The 26,831-nt window shown below is 32.3% G+C and overlaps 1 protein-coding gene and 1 pseudogene across 1 annotated transcript; one reads left to right on the forward strand and one right to left on the reverse strand.

The window, feature by feature from the left end:
- The first annotated feature begins 2,744 nt into the window (after window positions 1–2,744).
- On the forward strand, window positions 2,745–6,270 carry LOC150032095 (uncharacterized; annotated as a pseudogene).
- An 11,462-nt stretch (window positions 6,271–17,732) lies between these two features.
- LOC120067950 (Sec23/Sec24 protein transport family protein) lies at window positions 17,733–20,892 on the reverse strand. The gene is made up of 2 exons (XM_039019598.2): window positions 19,784–20,892; window positions 17,733–19,583 (listed from the first exon to the last, which is right to left on the reverse strand). The coding sequence occupies exons 1-2, from the start codon at window positions 20,477–20,479 to the stop codon at window positions 17,928–17,930; spliced, it is 2,352 nt and encodes a 783-aa protein (XP_038875526.1). The 5' UTR covers window positions 20,480–20,892; the 3' UTR covers window positions 17,733–17,927.
- Between the last annotated feature and the right edge of the window lie 5,939 nt (window positions 20,893–26,831).

Below are 26,831 nucleotides of genomic sequence, written 5' to 3' on the forward strand. Positions count from 1 at the left end.
CTATGGGAAGAAAAAACAGATCTAAAGCACTCTAATTAGGTTAATTATAAAGATAAGCATGCAAATAAATCAGATAAAAGGGGGAAAAGAATACAACCTTTGTAGACTTTGAATTTTCTCCAAATTATGTCTAATCTCCCCACGAACGGTTCATAGACCACCGTAGAGTCTTTCTGACTATTCTTCGGCCTTAGAAGGGATGGTGAGATTCGGTGAGTGACTAATTTGGAGAGGAAAAATGCTAAAACTTTGAGAGAGAAAAAATAATGAGATTATCACATAATCTCATCAATTTTCACTAAGGCCAAGAGTTTTAAAATTCATTAAACACTCCCTTTTAAAGACCATTACATGCAAAACATGCAACTTTGAGTTTGATGAGAATTTGACACTAAAAAATCCACTAACTCAAAGTGGGATTTAGTAGGATATATGTCTTCAATTAAAGGCAACACTTATCCATGCAAAAGTTGATATTTCCCACTCACAAATGTTGAATCTTTCCACTAACTTGGTCAAAGTTTGACTCTCAAAATCCAAAGTCAACAAATTTGACTTTTGACTTTTGACAATTTAACTTCCATTGCATTTTTTACCTAGTCAACAATTTGACTTTTAATGCAATTTTGTCCAATTCCATTTAAATTCAACATTAATTCTAATAATCAATTTTAAAATTAAATTAATATTAAATGATTAATTAAATAATTTAATTAATTTAATTTAATATTAAATTCAACACTTATCCCAATTTATATGAATCCAAATTAATAATCTTGATATTTAAATCTTATTTAAATATCTCATATTTTCTCTCTCTTTATGTTTAATTCACAATTAAATATTAGGTTAAATATATTGTATATATTTAACGCTTTGCTCCAAAAACCGAATTTGAACACTTCAATTCGTTCGTCACACTGTTCTAAGGTTTAGTCGGATATGAGCTAGTAGGGGGACCTCATGGACCTATAGATCATGGGCTCCAACGATACACGATTAACCGGCTAAACTCTTTAACCTAATTAACCATCATTCATTAACTACCAGGTCACTTCACTAAAGCTCGGTAATTGCACTCCCCTCACTGTAGATATATTATGTCTACTCAATATAACCATGATTAATAAGTTAACCATTCACAGGTTGTTCATAATAACGGTTGGGTCAAATCCTGTTTTACCCCTGAGATTACATTTTGCTCCTTAAGTCTCACTGATCCTCTAATGAACAATTGGTTTGTGATCCAATCACTAAACTGAGTCTCTCTCGAGCCAATGAGAGGGTGAGGCCCCTTGTTTAAGACCCAGAGTCAACATTTAAAGGAACAACGTCTCTATTATCCCTAAAAACGGGTAGGAGTGAATTTCGTCTTGTATCCTATCTCCCCAACTATCTACCCGGCACTACAAGAAAAATGAGTTCTCCCGATGCCTAAATTGAGCGTCAGGAGTTTGGTCGTCGAGAGAAACAATCTTTCCCGATGCTGTAAAGACTCGTCGGGAGTTCCCGGGGAACTCCCGACGCCATACGTCGACAGATCTCCCGACGTCGAGGTGGGATCTGGTTTAACCAGATCCCTTCTTCCCCATTTTTCTCCATTTCTTCCCTTTCACCTAACCCTAACCCGCGCCGCCAATGTACCCCCCATCGCCCCTTCGCCCGCCCCCCTTTCCTCTCCCTCCCTCTCCCATTTTTTCCCTCCTTCCCTGCTGCTGCCTATTCGCCTTCCCCTACTCCTCTCCCTCCCTTTCCCATTTTTCCCCTCCTTCCCCGCCGCCGCCGCCCATTCACCCTCCCCACACTTCTCTCCCTCCCTCTTCCATTTTTCCCCTCCTTTCTCGCGCCACCGCCACCCTTTCGCCGCCGCCTTCTCCCTTTGGTCAGCAGCCGCAATCAACTGCCCGTCGCCGCTGTCGTCTCCTCCTCTCGTTCAGCTGTCGCCTTCAACCGCCCGTCACCGCCGTCGATAACCTTCTCATTTTATTTTCTTTTGTGTATTTATTTAAATCATTATTTTCTCTTGTATATTAATTTAATCATTATTGATTGATTAATTGAAAATTCATGATTTAAATAATTTATGCAAATTGTTATTGTGTTATTGTAGATGTGTCAATTAATCATTGTATATGTTTTAATTAATCATTATTGATCGATTCTCATTTGTTGTTGAATGTAAATTAATTTGACTTTCCAAATATCATTTTCAAAAGCTCCAAAAATTAAACCAATACAAGATTCCCATGGATTGTGGATGTTTCAATTTATGGATTTAGTTGTTATTGTTGTTGAATGTGAATTAATTTATGGATTGAGTTGTTATTGTTGATTGTAGATGTTTCAATTTATGCAATTTTTTGTGGATTGTGGATTAATTTATAGCATGTTATTGTGGATTAAGTTGTTATTATGAATTGTGGATGTTTCAATTTATGCAATTTTTTGGAGTATGAATGTTATTGTGGATTGTTTTTAATTAGCATTGTTTTTTATATAAATCATGGATTGTGGATGTTTCAACTTACTTAATTTTGGACTTAGTTTAGGGAAAAAACATCAATAACATTAGGGGCAAAAAAAGTCAAATCACGTATTATAAATTAGTTAAAATTTTAAATACTCCGAACAATCTTGGAAATTTTTAATCAAAGTTCATGCTTAATAAATACTTTGTACTTTGTCCTCTAATCCAGGTTATTATTTTGGATCACAAGTTGATCAGAAAAGATTTATTTTTAAGGATGAATAAAGAATAGATTAAAGTAAGAAATAAGTTACCAGTGGAGTATAGAGAAGGAGTATCCCAGTTTTTAGATATGGCAAAGTTTCATGTTAATGATTCCGGACGAATAAGATATCCATGCAAGAATTGTATGAATTCAATTTGGGAAAAGATAGATATTGTGGAACGACATCTATTAACATATGGAATATCTCCCTCATATTGTGAATGGGTATATCATGGAGAGCCAATAAACTTATTTAGAAGTCATATAAGGCATTCAATACAAATGTTGAAGTAGATAGTATAGAGAGTAATGCTGTCGAAGAAAATGAGATGTTGAATCTTATAAACGATTTATAAGTTCCAATTGAAAACGAAAATGCAAATGAAGGAAGGATTGAGAATGAAATGTCCTTTAATGGTCAAGAAAGAGATACCACGAACTTATTCAAGGATTTAATGACCGAAGCACGTAAAGAATTCTACCTTGGTTGTTCGCAATTTTCGTCCTTGAACTTTTTAGTGAAGTTGATGTATATCAAAGTTCTCAATGGCTGGAGTAACAAATCGTTTGACATGTTGCTGGAATTGTTAAAAGCAGCGTTTCCAGCTGGCACCTCTATACCTACTTCCTTTTATGAAGCCAAGCGAAAATTGCATGATTTAGGCCTAAGTTATGAGTCTATTCATGCGTGCAAATATGATTGTGTATTGTATTGGAAAGAGTTTGCAGATTTGCAACAATGCCCCGTTTATGGTGAGTCTCGGTACAAAGTTAATGATGGCAAGGGTAAAAAAATACCACATAAGGTATTGCGTCATTTTCCATTGATACCAAGATTAAAACGATTGTTTGCATCAAAAGAAGGCGCTTCTGACATGAGATGGCATAAAGATAAGCGAGTTGAAACGGAGGATGTATTGCGACATCCAACTGATGTAGAGGGGTGGAAACATTTTGATCATGAATTTCCTCATTTCGCTTTAGATCCCCGAAATGTTCATTTGGGATTAGCTACAGATGGCTTCAATTCGTTTGGAAATATGAGCACTTCTTATAGTATGTGGCCTGTGGTGATAATTCCTTATAATTTGCCCCCTTGGAAATGCATGAAGGAAACAAACTTCTTCATGTATTTGCTTATACCTGGTCCAAAATCTCCTGGAAAGGAAATTGATGTTTACTTGCAACCGTTGATTGAAGAGTTGAAAGAGTTATGGACAATTGGTGTGCGAACTTATGATTCTGTTACTGGTGAGTTTTTTCAACTATATGCTACCTTATTATGGACGACTAATGACTTTCCTGCATACGGTGAATTATTTGGGTGGAGTACAAAAGGTTATCAAGCATGTCCAATATGCAAAGAAGATAATTCGTCCTTCGGGATAAGAGGAAAAATATCATTTATGAAACATCGACTTTATCTTCCAGAGAATCATAGTTGGCATCAAAGTAGACAACATGATGGAAAAGTTGAACGTAGACCTCTACCAATCGTAATGAATGGAGAAGAGATCTTACAACAAATAAATATGCTAAACTTTTCTGTACTTAGCAAACATCCATCGAAGCAAGATGAAAAAAGAAAACGAATTCTAAACTGGACTAAAAAAAGTATTTTTTTTCCAAATTCCATATTGGTCCAGACTATTGTTATGACATAAATTGGATGTAATGCATATTAAAAAAAATATGCGATAATTTGGTGGGCACATTATTAAATATTGAAGGAAAGACAAAGGATACAACGAACGCTTGATTAGACTTACAAGATTTGAAGATAAGAAAGGACCTACACTTGATACAGGTTGATAACAGATTTGTAAAACCACACGCAACATACTCATTAACAAATGGTGAATGCATTTCATTTTGTAAGTATTTGAAATCAGTGAAATTTCCTGATGGATTCGTATCTAACATAACACGATGTGTGAATGACAAAGATGGAAAAATATCAGGGCTGAAAACACTCGACTGTCATATGTTGCTTCACAGACTACTCCTTATTGGTATTCGAGCATACCTACCGAATAACGTATCCACTGCTATTGTTGAGTTGTATACATTCTTTTGCGACTTGTGTGCAAAGACAATATGTGTAAGTGATTTGAACAGATTACAAGCAAACATCATAGTCATACTTTGTAAGTTGGAGAAAATATTCCCACCTACCTTTTTCGATGTAATGGTACACATTGCAGTTCATCTACCATATGAAACAAAAGTGGTGGGTTTAGTTAGTTACAGTTGGATGTATCCTATTGAAAGAATTCTATGAACATTAAAACAATTTGTACAGAACAAAGCATGTCCTGGGGGGTCTATAGTGGAAGCATATGCAATGAATGAATCATGGAACTTCTGCTCGCGATATCTAAGTGGGATTGAAATGAGATTCAATAGAGATGAACGAAATGATGATAATTCCCGATCATGAGATATTTGGTGAATTTGAATTATTTAGGCAGAGGGTACGACCATTAGGGGCGTTAACTTTACGGACGCTATCAGTGGAGGAAAAGCGTATTGCTCATTGGTACATTCTTAACAATTGTAAAGAAATAACTGACTATCACAAGTACGTTTCAAACTTTTTCCTTTTCTATAAATTCTAGGGTAACTCCTTTGATATAACATTTAAATGATCAATTTTGTGACAACATTTAAGGTTAATTCGTCATGAAGCTCAAAGTGCCTCTAATTTATATATATAAAATGTCAACGCAAATTTCCCGATTGGTTCAAATCCCAGGTATACATAGTCATTTTGTAGGCAACAGTTGAAAGATGATTCATTTTTTGTAGTCATTTTTAAAGTATAATTAATTATCAGGTTCTACAACGGCGCGAGAGAGAAGATATCTCCGATGATTTCTTTTCACTTGCAATGGGACCTTTGTCTGAGGTACACTCTTACAATGGATGCATTGTTAATGGGGTACGATTTCATATTGTAGAGCATGATAATCATCGATCTACACAAAATAGTGGAGTCCTAGTGGCCGGGGAGATCAGTGAGAATGCAAGTGTGGATAACAATTTCTACGGTGTTGTAGACGAAGTATTAGATTTCCAATATGCGAACAGAAGACGCGTTTTCTTGTTGAAGTGTAGATGGTTTAACACAGAAAACAACAAAAGTAATAGGACACATGTGGATTTAGGATACAGATCGATCAATACATCACACTTTTGGTATGTCGATGAGCCCTTCATCTTTGCTATCCAAGCACAACAAGTCTTTTACATTGATGACATCAAATATGGTAGCAATTAAAAAGTTGTTCAAGTAGTTCAAAATAAATGAATATGGGATGTACCAGAAGTGGATGATGTTGAAAACGCACAACTAGATTTACTAAAAATTGTTGGTGGAGTCCAAGTGGATGAAACCATTGAGGAGGTTACTTTATGCAGAGTTGACGTTGATCCTACAGTTATGGAAAGACCAATTATTGTACATGGCGATCATGACTTCATAAACAATGATGAAGAACAATTATCTCACAATAACAGTTCAAGTGCTGATGAATAATTTGAATTAGATTATAATGATGAGTAATGATGTATCTACTCAATTTTCTTTTTCTCTAGGTTACACGTATTTATTGTTAATTTAATATTGTTTTGTCTTTTTTGTGTTGTATAGATACGATGTCAATCCCTAATAGGCAACAGGAGGCTAATGAAGAATTCCAGGAGATGTATCTAGGCAACACGGTATCTTCTGTGGATGATACTTTAGGTTAGTATATTTTGAAATATATTTTGTTAACTAAAATACATCATAAACTGTTTTAAATTTGTTATTCCTTAGATAGTAGCTTAGCATCCACTCAAAGGAAATGTGAGCATTCGTGGAACATCGTTTGAGTTTTATGTGTGTTGGTCCTTGTTTACTCGTTTTGTATGTTTTTTATGTTCAGGAGGTTCCATGTTTGTCGTGGGGGGTGGGTAGAGTTTCATTACACCCGTCTTGTTGTTGAATTTGAAGTTCTTGTGTGTTTATGAATATTTACGAAGTTTAATATGTTGTGGGGGGGGGGGGGGTTGAGATTGGGTTAAACCATTTTGGGGACAAAGTTTGAGTTTTATGTGTGTTGGTTCTTGTTTACTCGTTTTGTGTGTTTTTTATGTTCGGAAGGTTTCATGTTTGTTGTGGGGGGTGGGTAGAGTTTTATTACACCCGTCTTGTCCTTGAACTTGGAGTTCTTGTGTGTCTATGAATGTTTACGAAGTTCTAATGTGTTGGGGGTGGGTTGAGATTGGCTTAAACCATTTTGGAGACAAAGTTTGAGTTTTATGTGTGTTGGTCATTGTTTACTCGTTTTGTGTGTTTTTTATGTTCGGGAGGTTCCATGTTTATCATGGGGGATTGGTAGAGTTTCATTACACCCGTTTTGTCCTTGAACTTAGAGTTCTTGTGTGTTTATGAATGTTTACGAAGTTCTAATGTGTTATTGGGGGTGGGTTGAGATTGGCTTAAACCATTTTGGGGACAAAGTTTGAGTTTTATATGTGTTGGTCATTGTTTACTCGTTTTGTGTGTTTTTTATGTTTGGGAGGTTCCATGTTTGTCATGGGGGGTGAGTAGAGTTTCATTACACCCGTATTGAAGTTTGAACATGTTGTGGATGTTTACCGATATGAAATTTGAATGTTTTTGTTTTATTGTAGAATGTTGTTCGGAGATGAGCTGGGACAATTGTTGAAGATGTTGTGTTCCAGACGTGTTCTAGACGTTATTTTCATTTTATTTCTTCTATGTGTTTGTGATATGAATGTTTATGAACTTCTAGTATTGACTTTGTTTGGATAATGTAATTTTTTATTTACTTATTATAATATGGACTTCATTTTTGTTGTTTAATTATATGAATCTTTATTTGGTTTATTATGTTTTACAGGTTATTCAGATCAAATTTTAAAAAATTACAAACGATAAATTAAAAATATTCGATAGACAATTTTTAACTAATTAATGTACTCCCCACGCATATATTACTACGTCAGGAGTTCTTGTAACTCTTACGCATTAAATAAAACCGTCAAGAGTTACGGAACTCCTGACGCATGGAACAACCGTCGGGAGTTAGTCAGGGAACTCCCGACGCCCTATATGTGCATCGGGAGTTCCCCGACTAACTTTCGACGCCGTTTTAAAGTGCGTTGGGAGTTCCTCTCTCGACAGGTTTCTCCCAACCAAACTCCCGATGACCTTTTATTCGTCGGGAGAGGCTCTCCCGACACGTTTTCCACACTTTTTCGACGAATTGTGACGTCGGGAGAAGTCAAATTTCTTGTAGTGCGGTCTTACCCCTGAAATGGGATACTTATTGAGCCAATGCTGTTGAGTCAACCTTTACCCATGCAAATCTAGGGATAATCCCAAATAAACAGGAATTCATAGTTAGCTCAAGATTAAGGTCAAGTTACCTAGGTCATCACTTTGAAATAGTCAGTCTTAAACAGTAAATAGTGTTATAAAGTAAGAGTGACTTAATTCTTGGTCTGATCTTATGCAAACTCATTACATAGGACGCCCTCACTCCTATGTCAATACTGAACCAATCAAGATCACTTCGTTTGTAGCACTTTACAAAAGATTGTAACAACTACAAAGTGAGTCGCATCCAATAGTGTTACCAGAATAAGACATCTAACCTTATTCGTGTACTATAGATCATTTTGACTATTTACTCGATCCTGATCCACTCTTATGTCTCCACAATCCAAAAGTCAGGGAAGGCTGAATGCTTGAGGTTTGAAACTCTTATATCGTTTACCAGATGGCAGCTCAACCGTGTAGACGAAGCTCTAAGAACTAAACGATAGTTCAGTTATGTAAATGATAGGACGAAGCGCTAGACGATCGTGTAGACGACAGTTGACTGGAGCTAAACGATCGTGTAGATGATAGCTGAAGAGCTAAACGATCGTATAGAAGATTGGACACAGAGCTAAATGATCGAGTACACGATACGATAGGAACTACACGATCGTGTAAAAGATACTTTAGTAAATGCTAAACAATCGTAGAGTTAGAAAGAAAGAACACAGGAGTTTAAGTGGTTTGGCCAAAGACCTATGTCCACTGTGCAAATCAGGAGGGTCTCTTTTATTACTTCTTCTTCAAAATTATTATAGAACGAATGTTTTGTTGTCTCTCGTTTTCTTATTCTCTCTTACATTCATCTCATATTCATTTTTCTTTTATATACAGGCACAATGGTCAACGATGAACTCTAGTGGTTATGACACATAACAGAAAGATGTCGACAATGGTTCAACTGCCTACAACAATGTTCTTCTTGTTTTTGAGTCTTTCTGTGACAGATGTTTAAGAATTAATTAATAAAGAAAAAGAACATTGGAATAAAGTATTAACATAAATTATTAATGTTGTTGAAAATCTTGCTAAAAATAATTGAGCATTTTGAGGAAATAATAAAAAAATTATCAAGAAAGTAATGAAAAAATTTTAAGCTTAATTGAAATAATTGTCAAATTTGATCCAATAATGTAAGAACATGTTCATTATATTCAAAATAAAAAAAATCACTTTCATTATCTTGGACATAATATAAAAAATAAACTCATATAACGATTAGGACTTGAAATAAAAAATATAATTATTTAAAAAATTAAAGAAGCAAAATATTTTTCGGTTATATTAGATTGTACTCCTGATGTAAGTTATCAAGAACAAATGTCTCTTATATTGAGGTGCGTCGATATTTCAACAAGTCTAATAAAAATAGAAAATTATTTTTAGAATATTTAAAAGTTGAAGATTACTACTGGAAGTTGTTTATTTAATGTGTTTATAAACACAATTAAGGATCTTAAACTTGATACATCGAATATAAGAGGACAAGGATATGATAATGGATCTAATATGAAAAGAAAACAACAAGGTGTACAAAAAAAAAAAATAATAGAAATAAATCTTGGAGCATTTTATACACTTTATAGTTGCCATAATCTCTATCTATAGTACTTTCTGACATGGCTAGCTCATGTTATAGAGCTATGCTATTTTTTGGAGTTGTAGAACGTATTTATTCTTTATTTTTTTCATCTATAGAACTGTGGAAACTTTTGTTAGATCATATAACCAACTTAATTATCAAACCATTGTCACAAACACGATGGGGAAGTCGAATTAAAAGTGTTAAAGCAATCAGATTTCAAGTGCCTCAAATCAGGAACACTTTATTAAAATTAGGAGAAACAAGTGAAGATCCTAAAGTGAAAAATGATGCTAATTGTTTAACTACTTATGCATTTGAAAATTTTGAATTCTTATTAGGCATGACTATATGGTATGATATCTTATTTGTTGTAAATTCTGTAAGTCTTACAACATATAGATAAGCATATTGATGTTGCTTTAGATCACTTAAAAGGTTTAATTTCATTTTTATAAAAATATAGAGAAAATGGATTCACAAACGCTATGATTTCAGCTAAAGAAATTGCAAATGATATGGAAATACAATCAATATTTTGTGAAAAAAGAATGATTTAAAGAAAAAAAGATCAATTCACAGACGCTATGATTTCAGCTAAAGAAATTGCGAATATATGGAAATACAAACATGATCATCTGAAGATTCTTTTAGAATTGATTATTTTTACTACATCATAAATCAAACATTTTCTTCTCTTAAAAATAGATTTGAACAATTTCAAGTATATGAAAATATTTTTAACTTCTTATTTGATATGAAAATTTAAAGTCAATAAATGATGATAATTTGAAAAGATATTGTATTAATCTTGAAAATACATTAAAACATCATACCTTTTTTGGCATTAATGATTTAGATTTATCTTATGAGTTAAAAATATTAAGAAAAGCCTTGCAAAATGAAATTGATTGTCCTATTAAAATATTCCTATGGTTGGCTTTAGCCTTGACCTTGACTGAGGCCAAGACCGAACACATAATTTCGATTTTGACATGAACTAACTCTCTCTTGTAGGTCCATTTTTGGTCCAATACTTAATATTTTCTTGACTTCGTTACTTTTATTCTTATTTTATGCTGATTATATGCCTCATTCCAAAATCACCCATAACATTAACCATAAATTTAACCTATATTATTAAATTCATTTTTTATGTTTTAATATGAAAAATGTCTTAAACTCGTTTTCACTACCTTATAAATATCCAGCCATTTTTTTATGTTAAGAGTACAAGAATGTTTCATAAGTCATACCACAACACACAAGAGTTTTCTTTCTTTCGTTTATTTTCCTCAATCATGAGAGGACAAATTTGACAATTGAGATAAGAGATCAACGTTATTTAGTTCTTGATGATTTTTTTCTTTTCTTTTTCCTCAAAGTTGAAAATAATGGTTAATCAAATTGATTGAATATTGATTGATTTGAACGATAGTACTCCATTGCATTTAGTGGTTTTTGGGTAGGCATGCATTTGAATCATTTTTCAAATAATTGATCTTGACCATTTTTCCAATAATAATTTTCTTTGTTATCGAAGGCATTTTTCAGTAAAACAATCGTGGGATTAGGAGATAAAACCTCTCATTTTTAGAAAAACATATCACGTCAATTACCGTTTAGCTAAACTTACTTTATTTTTATCGAATTATTGATTTCTTTTAATTTTGAATTTGAATAGATGAATATTTTTATCATTCATAAATAATTAATTTATTGAATTTTATAGTTTCCACCCACCTTTCTAATTTTTCATATGGCTAAAATATAAAAAGCTTAAATTATAAGTTTAATTTCATTGTTTATATTTATTTTGTCTTTATTAATATTATTATTGAAATGTTGACAAATTCAACCCATTCCTGAGCTTTTAAAAATATCTAATATATCTATTTTTTTTAATAAGTCTTTGAACTTTAATTTTGTAACTAATAAGTTCTTAATAATTAAATTCAAATTTTTAAATAATTAATTGCACAATTGGATATATTTTGAATCTATGTCTAGTATATTCATAAATTAAAAACAAAAAACAAAAGTTCGAGGATTAATTTTGTAGTTATGAAGTACAGACATAGATATGGCTACACGATACGATATGATCAGATACGACGATTTGCCAATTTCTAAAAAACTAAAATACGGATACGTCTAAGGATGCATCATTTTTTTAATATATATATTTCTAAAAAATGAGGATACTGATACGTTTGAAAATATTTTTTTTCTTTAAAAAAATCTAGGATATAGATAAATTTAGCATAGAAGTTAATAACAATAGCATAAAATAAAATACAAACACTGAAATACAATACAAAAAAAGTAACATCTAAGATGTTGAAGTACAATAACTAATAAAATGCAATAGAAAAGTGACTCATATTTCAAAAAAGAAAGAAGAAGAATATTAGAGAGAGAAGTATGAAGATAAACGAAGAACTTATTCTTGAAGATATTCAAATGGTTTATATTTTGGTGGACTTTGTGAGGACTCAAATGTTAAGATGGAGATTAGATGATTCTAGTCTAGGGTTTGGTCCCTTTTTTTTTTCTTTTAGTTTCAGACTCGAGTAGTGAGTTTTTTAAACAGGTTGCCTAATTTTAGATTGGGAAAGATTAAATTAGTTACTTGTCTTTTTTCTTTAAAAAAAATGTACGCATATAAATAGATATGTCAAATCGCGTGATACTGATTATTTGCCTCACATGAAGTATATGTGCTTCATAGTTTTGAAAGTTGGACTAAATAGATACAAGTTTCAAAGTCTAGAGATTAAACTTGTAATTTAACTTTAAAAGGAATTACCCTAATGGACCGAAATTGGTGTTAGGGACAATGGACCTCCACATGTCACAATGATATGATATAACCCTCATGACTTTACTTTTGGAACCACCCCAAAAGGCCTCATACTATTACAGATAGTTATCCTCTCTTATAAACTCATGATCATCCCTTTATTTAATCGATGTAGGACTTTGATCGTATTTCCACCCAACAATTGGGACTTGAAGTAGGTGTAGCGATGGCTTGTAATAATTTCACAATGTTTGGGTCTCCAATTTTCATCTCAGATCACCAGCGCTACACATTTTCAAATAATTATTTTCATTTAGAATTTATACTTCCAAGATAATTTTGAAACATTTATGAAAGTGACTTTTTGTTTTTCAAAAGTGACTTTTTTCCTTTCAAAATCTTACCAAGTGGACTATTTTCGTTTACGATTTCTACTCAAAGGTTGTTATGAAACATTTATGAAAGTGTTCAAGGTTAATATTACAATTTTAGAAAGAATTAGTATTTTTTAAACAAATGATAAAGTTTAAAGGTAGTTTTTTTTTTTTTTTTTTTTAAAAAAAAAAATTTAGTTTTCTCGTATTGCACCATTTAACTCAAAAGAAAAAAGAAATGCATAACATAACTTAATTTGAATCTTCAATCTTATGCAAATTAAGTTATGCTCATATTGACTTATTTAGTTATTTAAATACGATTATTGTATGCAATTAAGAAATTGACCCAAATGACATAGATATGAACATTAATATTTATAATATTTCATTTGGAAAAAATTGATATTTATGAACAAAAAAATAAAGTAAAAAAGGTTGATATAGTTAGTGTATGTTGGAATTTGAAATTAAAATTAAAGAAACAAATTGGAATCATGAATGACAAAGAATAATTGATTTTATGAGAATTGAAATTGAGAGTTTGAAAGGAAAAGAAGAGAGTTTAAAGTTGACTTTAATTTCTTCCTGTTCAATCTGCAATGGCATCTGATTCTTGTTTTAGGGGCTTTACTTTACATTTATTCACATGTTTCTTGTTGACCCATCATCATTTATATACAAAAATTAGAGAAATTAGAAAGTAGGAATATATATATATATATTTTATAAGTATGGTTTGATCTTTTACCAAGTCTTATAATTGACATCAAGAAACAACAAAGTTAGGAAAATAATCAGATTCGGCCGAATGTAGCAACTTAGAACCAAAATGAGCCTAGATAAGGGGGCTAGCTTGGGCAAGCATGCTCGATCTCAACCTCAACCAATCTAACAAAGTACCTAAGGGACATGTCCTAACTCAATAGATCATCCTAGAACTAAAGTGGGCCTAAAGGGAAGGTGCTCGGCCTTAGTGACCCTAGCAAAATGTCAAATGGGGCACGTCCTTCACATGTCCCATCCCAATAAATTAAAGGATAATCCCAATGCAACTCTAAAACTCTATAAGGAAAACCTATGTCATTTACACCTATGAATACAACATGATAGCTCCAGCGAGGAGTAAGTTTATTCTAATACTCAAACTCTCAACTTACTATACTTATACCCTTTCTTAAGTATCGGAGCATGTGTGGTAAACACCATATGATTGTATAGATTTTTTCGTCTTGCAAGTTAAGTTCTTCCCTGAATTAAAATTTATCATTTTTATCACATGAAAGTTTGATGAGTTTTTCCCTATCCAAATTTTGACTTCAACAAATATAAGATAGTTAAAAAGTTGCATGCTTAATTATTAATTATTTATAGAAAAGATTATATGTGAAACAAAAATGTATAAAAGAGCCCTTACAAGTTTTCAAAAAATAGCTAAATTCTAAATTTAGTCGAACTTTGAGATTTGTGTATCCATCATCTTTAAATTTTTTATTTCTAGTCTCTAAATTTTTAATGTTTTAAAATAAAAATCATGGACGATCTACTCAATACAAAATTAAAAGTTTAGGATTAAATTATTAAATATAATATTCAAATTTATATATAATGACCAATTAATTTTAAAAAGTTAAAAAATTTTCAAGTACCTATCATACATGAAATTGAAAGTTCATAAACTAAACTTATAATTTATAAAACATATATATATATATATTTAGATACTTCAACGAAAAAAAATATATATATATATATATTTAGAAAAAGTAGCATGTATGTTTCGTCATTTTCTTCCTCAATTTCCATTTTGATTTTAAGCATTTTTTCCCTTTTGATTCCAACCCATCTCAAATTAACTCACATTTAAGGTGAGTATTATGTTAACCTTGAACAACAACTGACTTACACAATTTTCATCGAGATCGTGCTGAATTTACTTTCAAGATTAGTAGTCTTCCACAACGTCATTCTAATATTATCAATGAATAACATATATTTTATGTTAAGCTATGCAACACTTTTTGACTTGTAAGAATGATATGTGAAAGGTTGAAATTTGATGGAAATGAAACTAAAATTTAGGCACATTTACCCAACCGTAATAAAGAATGGCATTTCATTGATGAATGAATTGTAATAGGCCAAACATAATTTTATTGCTTTCGATTTCATTTACTTAGAATTAAGAATCTGTCACATTTTACTATTACCGTTATCATTACCATTAATGTTTGACTGGCAATGGTAACGTAACGGTAAAAATAACAATAAAGGTAACAATAAATATGAGAAATTAATAATTTTTATACTGTTATAATAACAATATCTGTAATGATAATGATAACGATATCGTAACAAGGTAGCGGGTCCTATGTAATTTTCAACTGTAATCAAATTGAACTTTTTTTATTCTTTAATCAGATTATATGATTTGATTATAAATTTTAAGATAGGTCTCACATCTCATTACGATTATAAAAAATAGTTAAACAACAATAAAAATAATCAATTGATGTCCGTTTTTCATATTACTTTTCAACTGATTTAAACATGTTCTTAATTCAAATTGATGTATACGAAGAAGCAGGTCGCACAAAAAGCATCTCATTTCATTATATTGAATGTAAAGTTGAAAAATGAATAGCGTCCACGTAAGTGAGTTTGATTGCCTACGCATTCGCTTTTGAGCTTCACAAGGCATAGGATTCCACGTCCTCACTTCTACACCCCTCACTACATTTATTCTTTCACATGGTCGAACTATTTTAAATTCATCCAATTACCTTTTTTTCTTTTTTTCTTTTTAATTTGAGGACAAGAATTATAAATACATAAAGATCCAACTTCTAATTTCAAAAGATAGAATTCGATCATTTCATCTCAATTAGCTTAGGCTATTTTGCTAGATTGGTCCATTTTTCTAATATTTATTTCAATCGATGAGCATCTACATTTAATTAGGTGCAGAATGATAGGGTGTGGAAATTGAGTTTTTCCTGCGAAATTAACCAATTAAATGGACGATTTTTGTGGACAATTACCTATCTAATTTTAATTTTTTAAATAATTTATTTTTTTAATTAAGCTTAAAAAACAAACTCGAGCCTAGAAATTTTGGACAGAGAATCATCATCTTTCCACCCAATCCATCTCATGAACTCCTTAGTGTAAGATATGAAAAAAAAAATAGAAACAAAGAAAATGTTAGTCTTACCATTCTAAATTAATAAACTAACTAGTTTCTACTTTTTAGCAGTAAATCATTTTTTGTGTTCAATAATTAGAGAGCGAGGAATCGAATGAATGAAGCACCTTATCCATTAAGATATGCTCAATTAATAAGGATTTATTTGGTAGGTAATTTGAAAATAGAAATTTAGAAACAAATAATTCAATGAAAAGAAAATTATAGTTCATGTTTTTAGATATATATTTGGTAGCATATGAATTTAAATTTTAATTTAAACAAAATTTTGAAATGTGTTTGATGATATATTTATAAGCTATACGACTAATTAATTTATGGACTTGTTTTATGTTAAATAAATTTATAATTATTATTATGCAATATCATATAATATATAATATATTATATTTTAATTTCGTAAAAATAATTGAGTTTATAACCTGAAATATTATATTTATTAAAGTTTTTATTTTTTTAGTATAATTCTACATTTTAAAATATCAAATCCAAAATTTGGATATACTGAAAACACAAAAATGTTACTTTTAAGATTCCTATTAAAAACATATTCATTTAACTATGTAAATTTGAAAACATAAAATAGAATCTGAATTGTCTACCAAACCGTTCCTAACATATTGTGGATGATGATTTTAACGATATGAATGAAATATTAGAGAGAGATGTTTGAATCAAGTAAATAGCAGCAGATTTCAGCTTTTCATTTTCTCTCCTTTCCCTATTTTCCAGAATTATATAACAATTATTTTTATTATGTTGTAGAATTTAAAAGAAAAACGAAGTTATTTAAGTAGCACTTAATAATGTAAAAAAGAAACTAAAATAGCTGTAAATAACTGAGAATGCATAAATTAATTCCCTTATAAAAGTTTAGAATTTTCAGTCATAAAATCATTCATTTATGATTTCAATCACTCACCCTATAAATTTAGAGTATAAACTCAGTCTTTTTGTGTTTCATTTGATCGATTGTATGAATATATGAAATAACACATCAAAAAATAAAATAAAATAAGCCTCATCAGGTAATTATTTATCTATAAGCATCACTTGATTTCTATATTTTGTTAGACTATCTTTTATGAGTTTTTCAAAATCAAAACTAAATTTTAAAAACAAGAAAAATATAGCTTTTCAAACTTTCGTTTAAATAGGAAATATGAAAATAATAAGAAATTGTTAGAAAACAAACATAGTTTTCAAAAGTTAAGGGGACATTTGGGACAAGAAATTGTTATTATAGTACTAAATTATGATGGTTAGGTTATAATAATTTATATTTAAGTTGTAGATTATTTTAGTTTGAGTTATAATGATATGTGTTTGAGGTGTAAAATATTTTAGTTTGAGGAGGAAATAGTAAATCCTATAACAAATAATAAAAAAATGTCAAATGTAAAATTCTAAAAATGGTAATAAATAATAAATACTATAATAAATAGAGTTTTGAAATAATGTTGACTCTTGGCTAATTAGGGATTACAAAATAGAATGTGACCTAACAAAAGCCTTGATCTCTTAAAGTTTGTTTTCTATAAGAAACTCCCTGAAGTTTTTACTCACTAATCAACAAGACAAGCATTGTATTGTATGTAACTTACACCCTTCCAACTCCATTGAAAAAAAATTCTCACCAGGCTCTTTAGCTGAATAATGGCTGAAACTCATCTGGTATGGAGTAGGATAAGAAACCAGTTATTTACATTTCATCAACTATGAAGAAAATGGGTAAAATACAACCCTCAATCAACACAAAAGCATAGCTCCTTTGTACTTTTTCTCAACAGTGTATAAAGTAACAACATCCTTCTAACAAACTACTAATGCCACCCTTCTTCAGCCCTGCACTGCCAGAATTTGTAGGTGTTCTATAAAAACCTCCAAGCTTAAATCATCTGTAAAGATTATGTCTGATCCCTCCTTGTAAGTTGAGTTCTGCGTAACAGACGGGTTTAACTTAGCAAGAAGAAACCGTGCTTGGCTACTATGTTGGTCACACTTTATAAGCTTAGGGACTGGAATACGTTCGGCGATCAATTGTTCAGCATCAAGCTCTGGGGCCTCTAGTAGCTTCCTCAAGTTTTCGAGATTCGGGTCCTTATCGTAACCAAGCTTCCTCCACTGAGAAATCTTGGAACCATAATGAATAACAACATAGAAGTAGGAGTCAAATAACAAAATCACATCTGGGGAAATGGATCGAATATCTAGGAGTACAGGAACAGGAGGTCCATCAAAAGAGTAGAGGAAAAGGGTAGGTTGAATCATGATAAGTGAACCAATGACTCCCTCTCGGTTTAACATTAATCGGTAGAAAGCAGTTTCATCAGGACAACTGTTGAAGACATCAATAAACTGGGACCGTCTTAAGTAGTACATAAATTGAGGGTACAAGGAGAAGTTGGATGATAAACGGAAAGTCGAAGGATCCTCTTGTATATAGTCACCAAACTTCGAGGCAAACCGGATCAATGTGTCATCAAGCCATCTGATAACATCCCGAGCATAACACGTTTCTGCTCGATGAATAGCAAGCCTAGCCATCACCGAAGCTGCTGCTTCTTGATCAAACCCAGCCTTGATTTCTGGTGAATGATTTGCAACCCATCTCCTAGCGGCAGTGGTCACTCTTTTCCGGACCGCCAGGTTTCCTTTTCTGTATTTTGTTATAAACTGAATGAAGAAAGCGGATCCAGGTTGAACTTTCTGCACCTCACTCACTTGGAAGAAAAAGGAAATGCAGGTTTTACTGGACAGTGTATTCAGCTTCCAAATGTAAGTACCACCTTCACCAATTTCGTTGTCACTCACCGAACTGTTAGTTCTACGAAGAGATATACATGGTCCAAGGGCACCACAAATTTTTACATCTTTTGAGGTTACTAACTCGATAGTTGCATCAAAATACATGTTCAGATCACCATCTTTGTCTCGGCTAAAAATATGCCGCAAGCACTTTTTGAATTGATTCGATTCAAATGATTCTCCTAACATCATGAATCCACCAGAGTTTTCAACAGGGACTTTTAGCTCCGCTGCTCCAACTTGATCAAGAGAGCAGGCAAAAAGATCGAGAACGATAGATCCATTACACAACCTCTGTGACATTTCCTTATAGAAACTACTAGATTTTCGAAAGTAAGGAGCCTGACCATTAAGAATGTCTCCGTGAGTTCTGATAGAGTAAGAGAGATCCGAATTGACAACAATCCCCGGACCTACAGTTGCAGGACCAGAGGTGAAAACCATGACACGAGAACCAGAATTCGCTCGGCATCCTTCAAGAAGTGCAACCGCAGCTGATATTGCAGCACCGGTAGCCCTCTGAGGTCGATGGCCAGGTATGTTATGTGAAGTCTTCATCTCTTCAATTGCAGTGGTGATGTTGAACTCACAATCAGATATTGGCAATAAAAATCCCTGTGCTGGAACAACCGGTGTCTTTCCCAGCTGCAACTGCTTCATCCCATAAATCCCCAACAATTGTTGGGTCTGAGGGGTTCAAAATCAAAGCAAGGTATCAAAACAATGTCCCTCAAACTCCAAAAACAATTGAACATCTCTTAAACCTCACTAACTAAACATAGTAACTCTACATTAGAAGATGGTGTCTACATTGTGCAGTAAATAGTATCAGATACTCAAAAAGATAGAAGAAAAAAGCAGAGATTAGATTCAAACATTCAAAATACCTGAAGTGACGAAAGCTCACGTTCCCCGGGAAAGAGGACGACCCTTGAGCACTCAGAAAATTTAAGGTCATAAACATGAACCATTGAATCAAAAGAAATCAAGCCCACTAAAGCATTCTCCGGCAGATGTTCCACAACGAGTAATAACTCATTTTTAAGTGCTTGAAGCTCCTTCTCTACATTACAATTATCAATAACGAACACGAAAGCCGGTCCATTTCCACGGGAATCTCCAGCCGGCAACGATGAAGAAGGTGATGCTGAAAGAGAAGAAGAGGAATGATTTCTCGCCCAATTACGGCTCATATTCACATTGGAGCCAGAATTCGCAACAGGGCTCTCGATCTTTCTACCGGGCGCATACTCCACCGTACTGTAAGTCGGAAAAAGCTCAGCGGGAAGATTAGTCTCACCAATATCAGCATAAGAACGAGGGAAAGAATTCTTCTGGTAGCAAAAGGAGCAGAACCAAATGCGAGATGTGTATTCAACACGAGCATAGGGGTTCAAAACAGCACCGCATTTAAGACACAGGAGAGGCTCATAAGAAAGTGTAGGGAGTTCGACGGATTGCATCAATGGCGTACACATAACACTGAGAGGGATTAGGAGAGCCAACGATTCAGCTTTGGAAACCGGCCACGAGTTCCATGACCATCGGAGGCCTTCGATCGCCTCCAGTTCGACAAAATCCATAGGAAAATCGACGTCTCAAGCAAGCCCTCCCTGTCGATTACATGGAAAAGCTCCGAAATGAAAGAAACCCTAATTTGGCATCAGAAACTGTAGTGGGAAGCACATGCTGTTAAATTAATGGCGGAATTCTAACAAATGGAGAAACTCAATCGCTTTTGCGCTGGAAAACAAAAAGTAAAAGAGAAAGGGGTTGAAGATGGTTGTGGGAGAGACTGTTTAGTTCTCGGGAAAGTAGAGAGAAAATGGTGATACAGTGAAGGAAAACCCTAGGGTTAGGGTTTGGGATTGTGATCGCCGGGAAATGAAACGAAATTTGATCGGAAAATTTTTATTTTGCGGAAGAACACTTCTCAATTTTATTGTAGACGGATTGTTCGCAAATTCCAGTTCTTCGTCTTCCCCATTGTTTCTTCTTTGATTTGGTGCGGGAAGGAGTACCGATAAAGAATGGTGATCCAAGGCATCCAATAGTATACTGCCACGTCGGAGTTATCTTTGTACTTTAATGAAGTTACCTTTTCCTTACAATATCTAAAAAATGGTAAAAATATATTTTTCGTCCGGAGAATTCATTTCTATTCGGTCTTTATATTTCAAAAAATTAATTTTTGAATTGGTTTCAAAATTCAGAAGTTGTAATTTTACCTTTTTGACATTTGAGTTTTATTTGAATATGGTCTCTCAATTTAAAAAATTTTTAATCTTAATTTTTCGTTAAATACTCATTTTCAAATATTATATATTTTAATAATGAGATGAAAATCCAACTCTTAATTAGAATATCTAAAAAGATTTAGATTTTTAATTTCAGCATCATTGCTAAAGTATATAAGTATTGAAAGTCCTAATTTTGCATCAAATAAGTTATTCAATTTTTACATTATATAAAAAATATTAATTAATGGTTAAGGACACACAATACACAATATTTAAAATTTCATAGTTTTATTAGTTAGTGTTTTAAAATTAAAAAACTTATAAGCCACAACTTAAAGAATCTAGGGATCGAGTTGGTAAATACCAAATTTTTATTTTGAATAGTAACCATCTATATTTTTTAATTTTTAATTACAGTTCGAATGTCTTACACAATAATTTTTTTTTCTCATTGTAAAGTATATTTTTCTAAGCCTGAACTTGGATTAATTAACCTACATTCCAATTAGAGATTTGATTTCTATTTAATCGTACTAAAAAGTAAAAGGTATATAATTTTTAAAGAAAAAAAAATCTTTTGGTACAATAATTAGTATTAAATTGTATTGTCTTAAATAAAATTTAACGAATGATGATAAAATTATAGATTTAAATTTTCACGTTAAAATTAGTATACTTCAACTCACAGTGTACTTACAAAAAAAAAAATTAAATTTTTACCAAACAAAACTATTTATACAAGTTGGGTGTTCTAATTTTTACTGCAAAATTATTTGAGTGCATATAAAATAAAAGTATTATATTTAAATACTAACTTATTTAGAACATTTATGTTACCTGTTATGAACATCTCAAATTTTTTGGAGGTTTTTTTCCTCGTTGAAGCAAAATGATATCAAGACTATCCCATGGATAGGGATAGGCTCAAACTTCCAGTTTTCTTTTCTAAAAGAATCTCAAATTTTAAACTAGACTAAATATCTCATCAGTTGAAAATATTGAAATAAGTATCGTGAAACTTAATTTTTTATATAAATTATTTGTTGAGAATTGTCCAAGACAAGTCCAAACTAAAAGGATATCGAAAAAAGAGCATAGAAGGGTATATGTCCTTGAAGGGAAATGTCAGTACCTCGAAGTTTGGACCAACAGGTCGAGTTGGTAAATATATGTCAATCACGAAATAAATGAGTCGATGCCAGATTGATACCATGCAACCACTAGCATCAGAAATATCCCTAACATTACTCACCATCACCTGCAACTGTGGGCATGTGTTAGATGACAAACTTATAAATAGCCCCATTGAAACCACCTCACGAAGAGGGTAAATAATCTCAAAAGAAGAGAGTCGACCTTAAGTGCTTAGCTGAATTTATTCACTCCCTATACTAATTTAAGCATCAAAGTGTAGTAGGCTCAGCACCACACCAGTGTGAAGATCTTTTACATAAGTCAACTCCGATTAGATCAAGACCAAACTAAAGGCAGGTAAGCTGTAGATCGATGACACTAGGCATTTGTAGAGCAACTCAATGTGAACGAGATCCGAGTCCAACAAGATTAAATAACACAATATATGTATCTGCCCACTTCTAACATTATTGAATGCAAGTTCAACATCTCACTCTCATAAACACTTTTTGTAGTACAACAATTGTGGTGATTAAATATTAAGTCTTCAACCTTAAAGAATGGAGTACATACAAATGATTATTGGATTGTAACATCACTTTAGCACCCAACTACTTAATCCATACATTTGAAATATATTTTGTAACTTCTCACTCATAAATATTATGATTATTTAAAATATCTATCTCACGAATATTTTAGTGGTCTAAAACCATTAGTCTTTAATAATTTCTTGAAAAAGTAGTATATAAAAGGTTAGAGCCATAACTCAACTGACATAGTACTCGTACTATTGGTTTGAGATTCGATTCGCTCACCCCACATTTTAATTACAATATCTTTGCAAAATAGAAAAAAAAAATCGAATTACGAAAATCTCTCTACACTTATCTCGAGAAACTGATAAGGTGGCCCAAACGTCAGCCCATATGGCAAAGGCTTCTATTTTTATGGCCCAATAATCGGTTGGGTTGGGCCTAACATAAGCCCATCAATGATCTGGAAAAAATGGGCAATAAAGTTATATTTACAACTCCTTTCTTCAAATTAAAAGAATTATGAAAATATATATAAAGAGAGAAGGAGATATTTGAACTCTTCAGCTTAGAAAAAAAGTGATAGGTAATAGATGTCTTATGTATCGTATTAACTTTGGCTTAATATATTCTCATCTTTTAGTTCTATTTTTAATAGAATTGAGAAAATAAGAATCTTGATAGAATTTTTAATTAAAAGGGGACAATTAGCATTTAAAAAAATGACATAAGGAGAAAAAAAAGGAAGAATTGTGTTTGGAAGTTTTTTTTTTTTATATAAAAAATAAACTCTTTATATTTTAGAATAATAGTTAGGATTAAAAAACATTAATTGAAAGTTTGACTCTTTTTGGTCAAAGATTATTTATGAGATTGAATCTGAGTCAAATATTCCAATTGTTCCCTTCCTGTAACTTACCCTTCAATATTTGTTATTGTATTGAAAAGAACTTCCCATCCTATCTAAATATATATATACACACATTTCTTTTAAAATGAATTACAGTTAGAAATATGTACTGATATATAAAAAGAATATAATTAACAACTCTTCATTCAATATAGTGAATATTACTTGCCTATAATGCGTGCATCAAAGTTTAATACAGTGATGAGATTTTTTTTTTTTTTTTTTTTTTTTTTTTTTTTAAAATAATGCTTTAAGTATCGACAGATTTAGGATAGTGAAATCGTGTACCCGGTACACGATTTCCATATGGCATACTCGTATACCGGGTACACGAGTTCATTTAATCAAGCGAACCCGGTACACGAGTTCGCTTATAAATTTTTTTTGTTTAAAGTCTAAAAAAAATTTTGGAATTGGGAAGCCCTTAGATTCTTATGATTTATGTTTGTATTATTTAGAAGAATGAGTTTTAGAAGGTTTGCATAATTTACAAGCTTGAAATTTGTAAATATTCGAATGTACAAATCTTTGAGATGAGTTTTGAATACTTTTGTACTTCTATTATTTCAAATTACCAGTTTAAGTAAAGCACAAAATTATATTTGGCTTACAAAACTAAAATTCATGAATGAAAAATTTGTAAAATTCATGAATGAAAAATTTGTAATCCAATGTTCTAATTTATGTGTTGGACAAACAATGCTAAAATTAGTATAACTCAACTGACATAAAATCGTACTTTTGACTCTGTTGATGCCAAATTTGTATAACTTTTTTTAATTGTTAAACTTAATTCTTTCATTATTAAACTTAATTATAGAGTAGGCGTTAGGAAAATCAACAAAACCTGAACTTTTCTAAAAAAACTACATGTTTTCTTTCTAACGCATGCAAGCTCTAAATCAAAACTCCTTTCGGAATTCTCAAAACCTTTTCAAAATTTTGTTTCTCTTTTAGCAATGAGGATTTAGCTCATCTCCAAATTTGGGGATGAGAAAAATCCAAGTTAAGACGCATTAAATGAGTACATCAAAAAGAAAGGGAACAAAATAGAAAAAAAAATGTTAAACGCAACTCCTCTATCATTTCTCTAAAAGAAAAACCTCAAAGTGGCATGAGTTAAAATTGGAAAAGGCACTTAGCCGTAGTTGGACGCTTGCATGACACCCATGGGGGAAAACCAAAACGAAGTTAAGTCTCCTAGACCAATACGTCCCATAAAACTCCTCTATCTAGTCTAAAGAAGTTGTATCTTGAAACGCATGAATATTAGATATGAGTTTAGTTGTGAAGGGTTCTCACCTGTAGTTGGATGCTCGCATGACACCTGTGGGGGCAAGCCAAAACGAAAGGGGATACCTGGAACAACGCATGGGTAATTGAAAATTCATATATATTTTTTTTCTTTTTATCCAACATCTATTTTAAAAAGCATCTAACGCATTGCTTGTTTTGGAAAAAAGGGGAAAGTTCTGAGAAACAAAAGGAGTCGTTGATGAAAGGCTTGTTGCATCTGAAACTAAACATTATTCCTTTTAGAAAAGAGTCAATCTGCGTTATATTTTCCAAACTCTTGTCTCAAGCTTATAATTGAATATGATGAGAGGCGAATTCTGCACATTAAAGACAAGGGAGATAACAAAGAATTATTTATGGAATGCTTGAGGACAAGCATTGTTCAAATTTGGGGGTGGTGATAACTTTAGAAATACAAGTTATTTTGGCTTTTAAGTTGGAACAACTAAGATTTTTAATAATAAATTCTCTTCATTTTTAGAACAAACGCATGGAATTACTCAAACATTAGAAAACTCATGTAAAAGAATGTTTATTACTAAAATACTGCGGCACTAACTCATTATATTGTAGGATTTCAACAAAAGGTTAATGCTAATGCATGATTAAGAAGTGTCGCAGGAAAAGTTCTAATGCATGGGCCATGCGTCGGAGGGATTCAACGCAAAGAAGATTAATTGATTCAGGCTGTTTGTGTCAAATCACCACTTGCAAGCATAGGCACCTGTAGTAGGCGACGTCTGAAAAGCTTCTGAGTGTCAGGCGGCTGACCAGGGTATGGACTTTAATGCTGCCCATCACCAAGCTGGAGATGACCAATGCCTATAAATAGATGAAATCCCTCAAGAGTTCAAAGTTTAGAAAATTCAAGTTCTCACTCTCAGTATTAGCATAGTCGTAGTTTAGATCTTTAGAAGTTGTGCTGTGGTGCCAAGAAGAGCAGAACGGAAGAGAACCATCATCACTGTCGGTCAAGGAGCGGAGAAAGCCGAGCTTGAGAGAGACATTTCATCCAATTTCTATACAAGTGATTGTACACAACTAGAATTGAGCCAAAAAGATACAAGAGATTGTACTATGTGGCTTGACTCAGTTCCTTTCATCTCATTTATCGCTTTCGTACTTTCATCTGATTAAATATTGCTTTTGTAAAGACAATCTGCTTCTTTATAAAATTAATATATTTGATCCATCACACTTTGCCATTATTTATTTCTTGTTTATGTTTGATCAATCTATACTTCATGCAAAATTTCATTTCAAATGCCTAAGCCAACTTGATCAACTGGTAAAAGCATCTTTAGCTTAGACTATTCGAGAGAATAAATAAGTCCGCATTAAGTAGAACGCCTAGTACATCTAGAGATAGACTTACTGGTGTTTATTTCATCCTGTGTTTGACACATGCATCCTAGAGATAGGTTTTGTATATTATTCACATTGAGAAGTGTTGAATAAAGTCTAACGCATAAAAGATAAACAAATCATCTCATTCATCACATTTTAGTTCGTGTACACTCATCTTAGATCGATGCATACCACTTGCACTAAAATCTATTTCCACACGACCCATCATTCTCTACTCAACTCGTTTGTATCTTCTTACACAAGCACAACACCTCAGTGTAAATAACACATTCCTTCATACATTTAGGAAATCCCTACAACAGCTACGACGCAAGGTCTGCGTTAGCTTAACCTGAATCCCTGAGTTCGACCCTAGACTTACCAATAACCTAAATTGGATTTATACTTGGGTCTGATTTGGGAAAACTTGAACGTTAATAGTGGAGTGTCAAGCGTTCTATTGTACATCTCT

Source organism: Benincasa hispida, chromosome 12 (assembly GCF_027475165.1).
Source record: "Benincasa hispida cultivar pf3 chromosome 12, pf3_genome.v1.1, whole genome shotgun sequence".
NCBI classification, from domain to species: domain Eukaryota; kingdom Viridiplantae; phylum Streptophyta; class Magnoliopsida; order Cucurbitales; family Cucurbitaceae; genus Benincasa; species Benincasa hispida.

Excerpts from the sequence above, each read along its gene's own strand:
- LOC120067950 (XM_039019598.2), bottom strand. The coding sequence starts at position 20,479 with ATGGATTTTGTCGAACTGGAGGCGATCGAAGGCCTCCGATGGTCATGG. Across the intron at positions 19,584-19,783 it reads GTGAGCTTTCGTCACTTCAG|ACCCAACAATTGTTGGGGAT; the intron begins GTATTTTGAATG and ends TGAACCCCTCAG.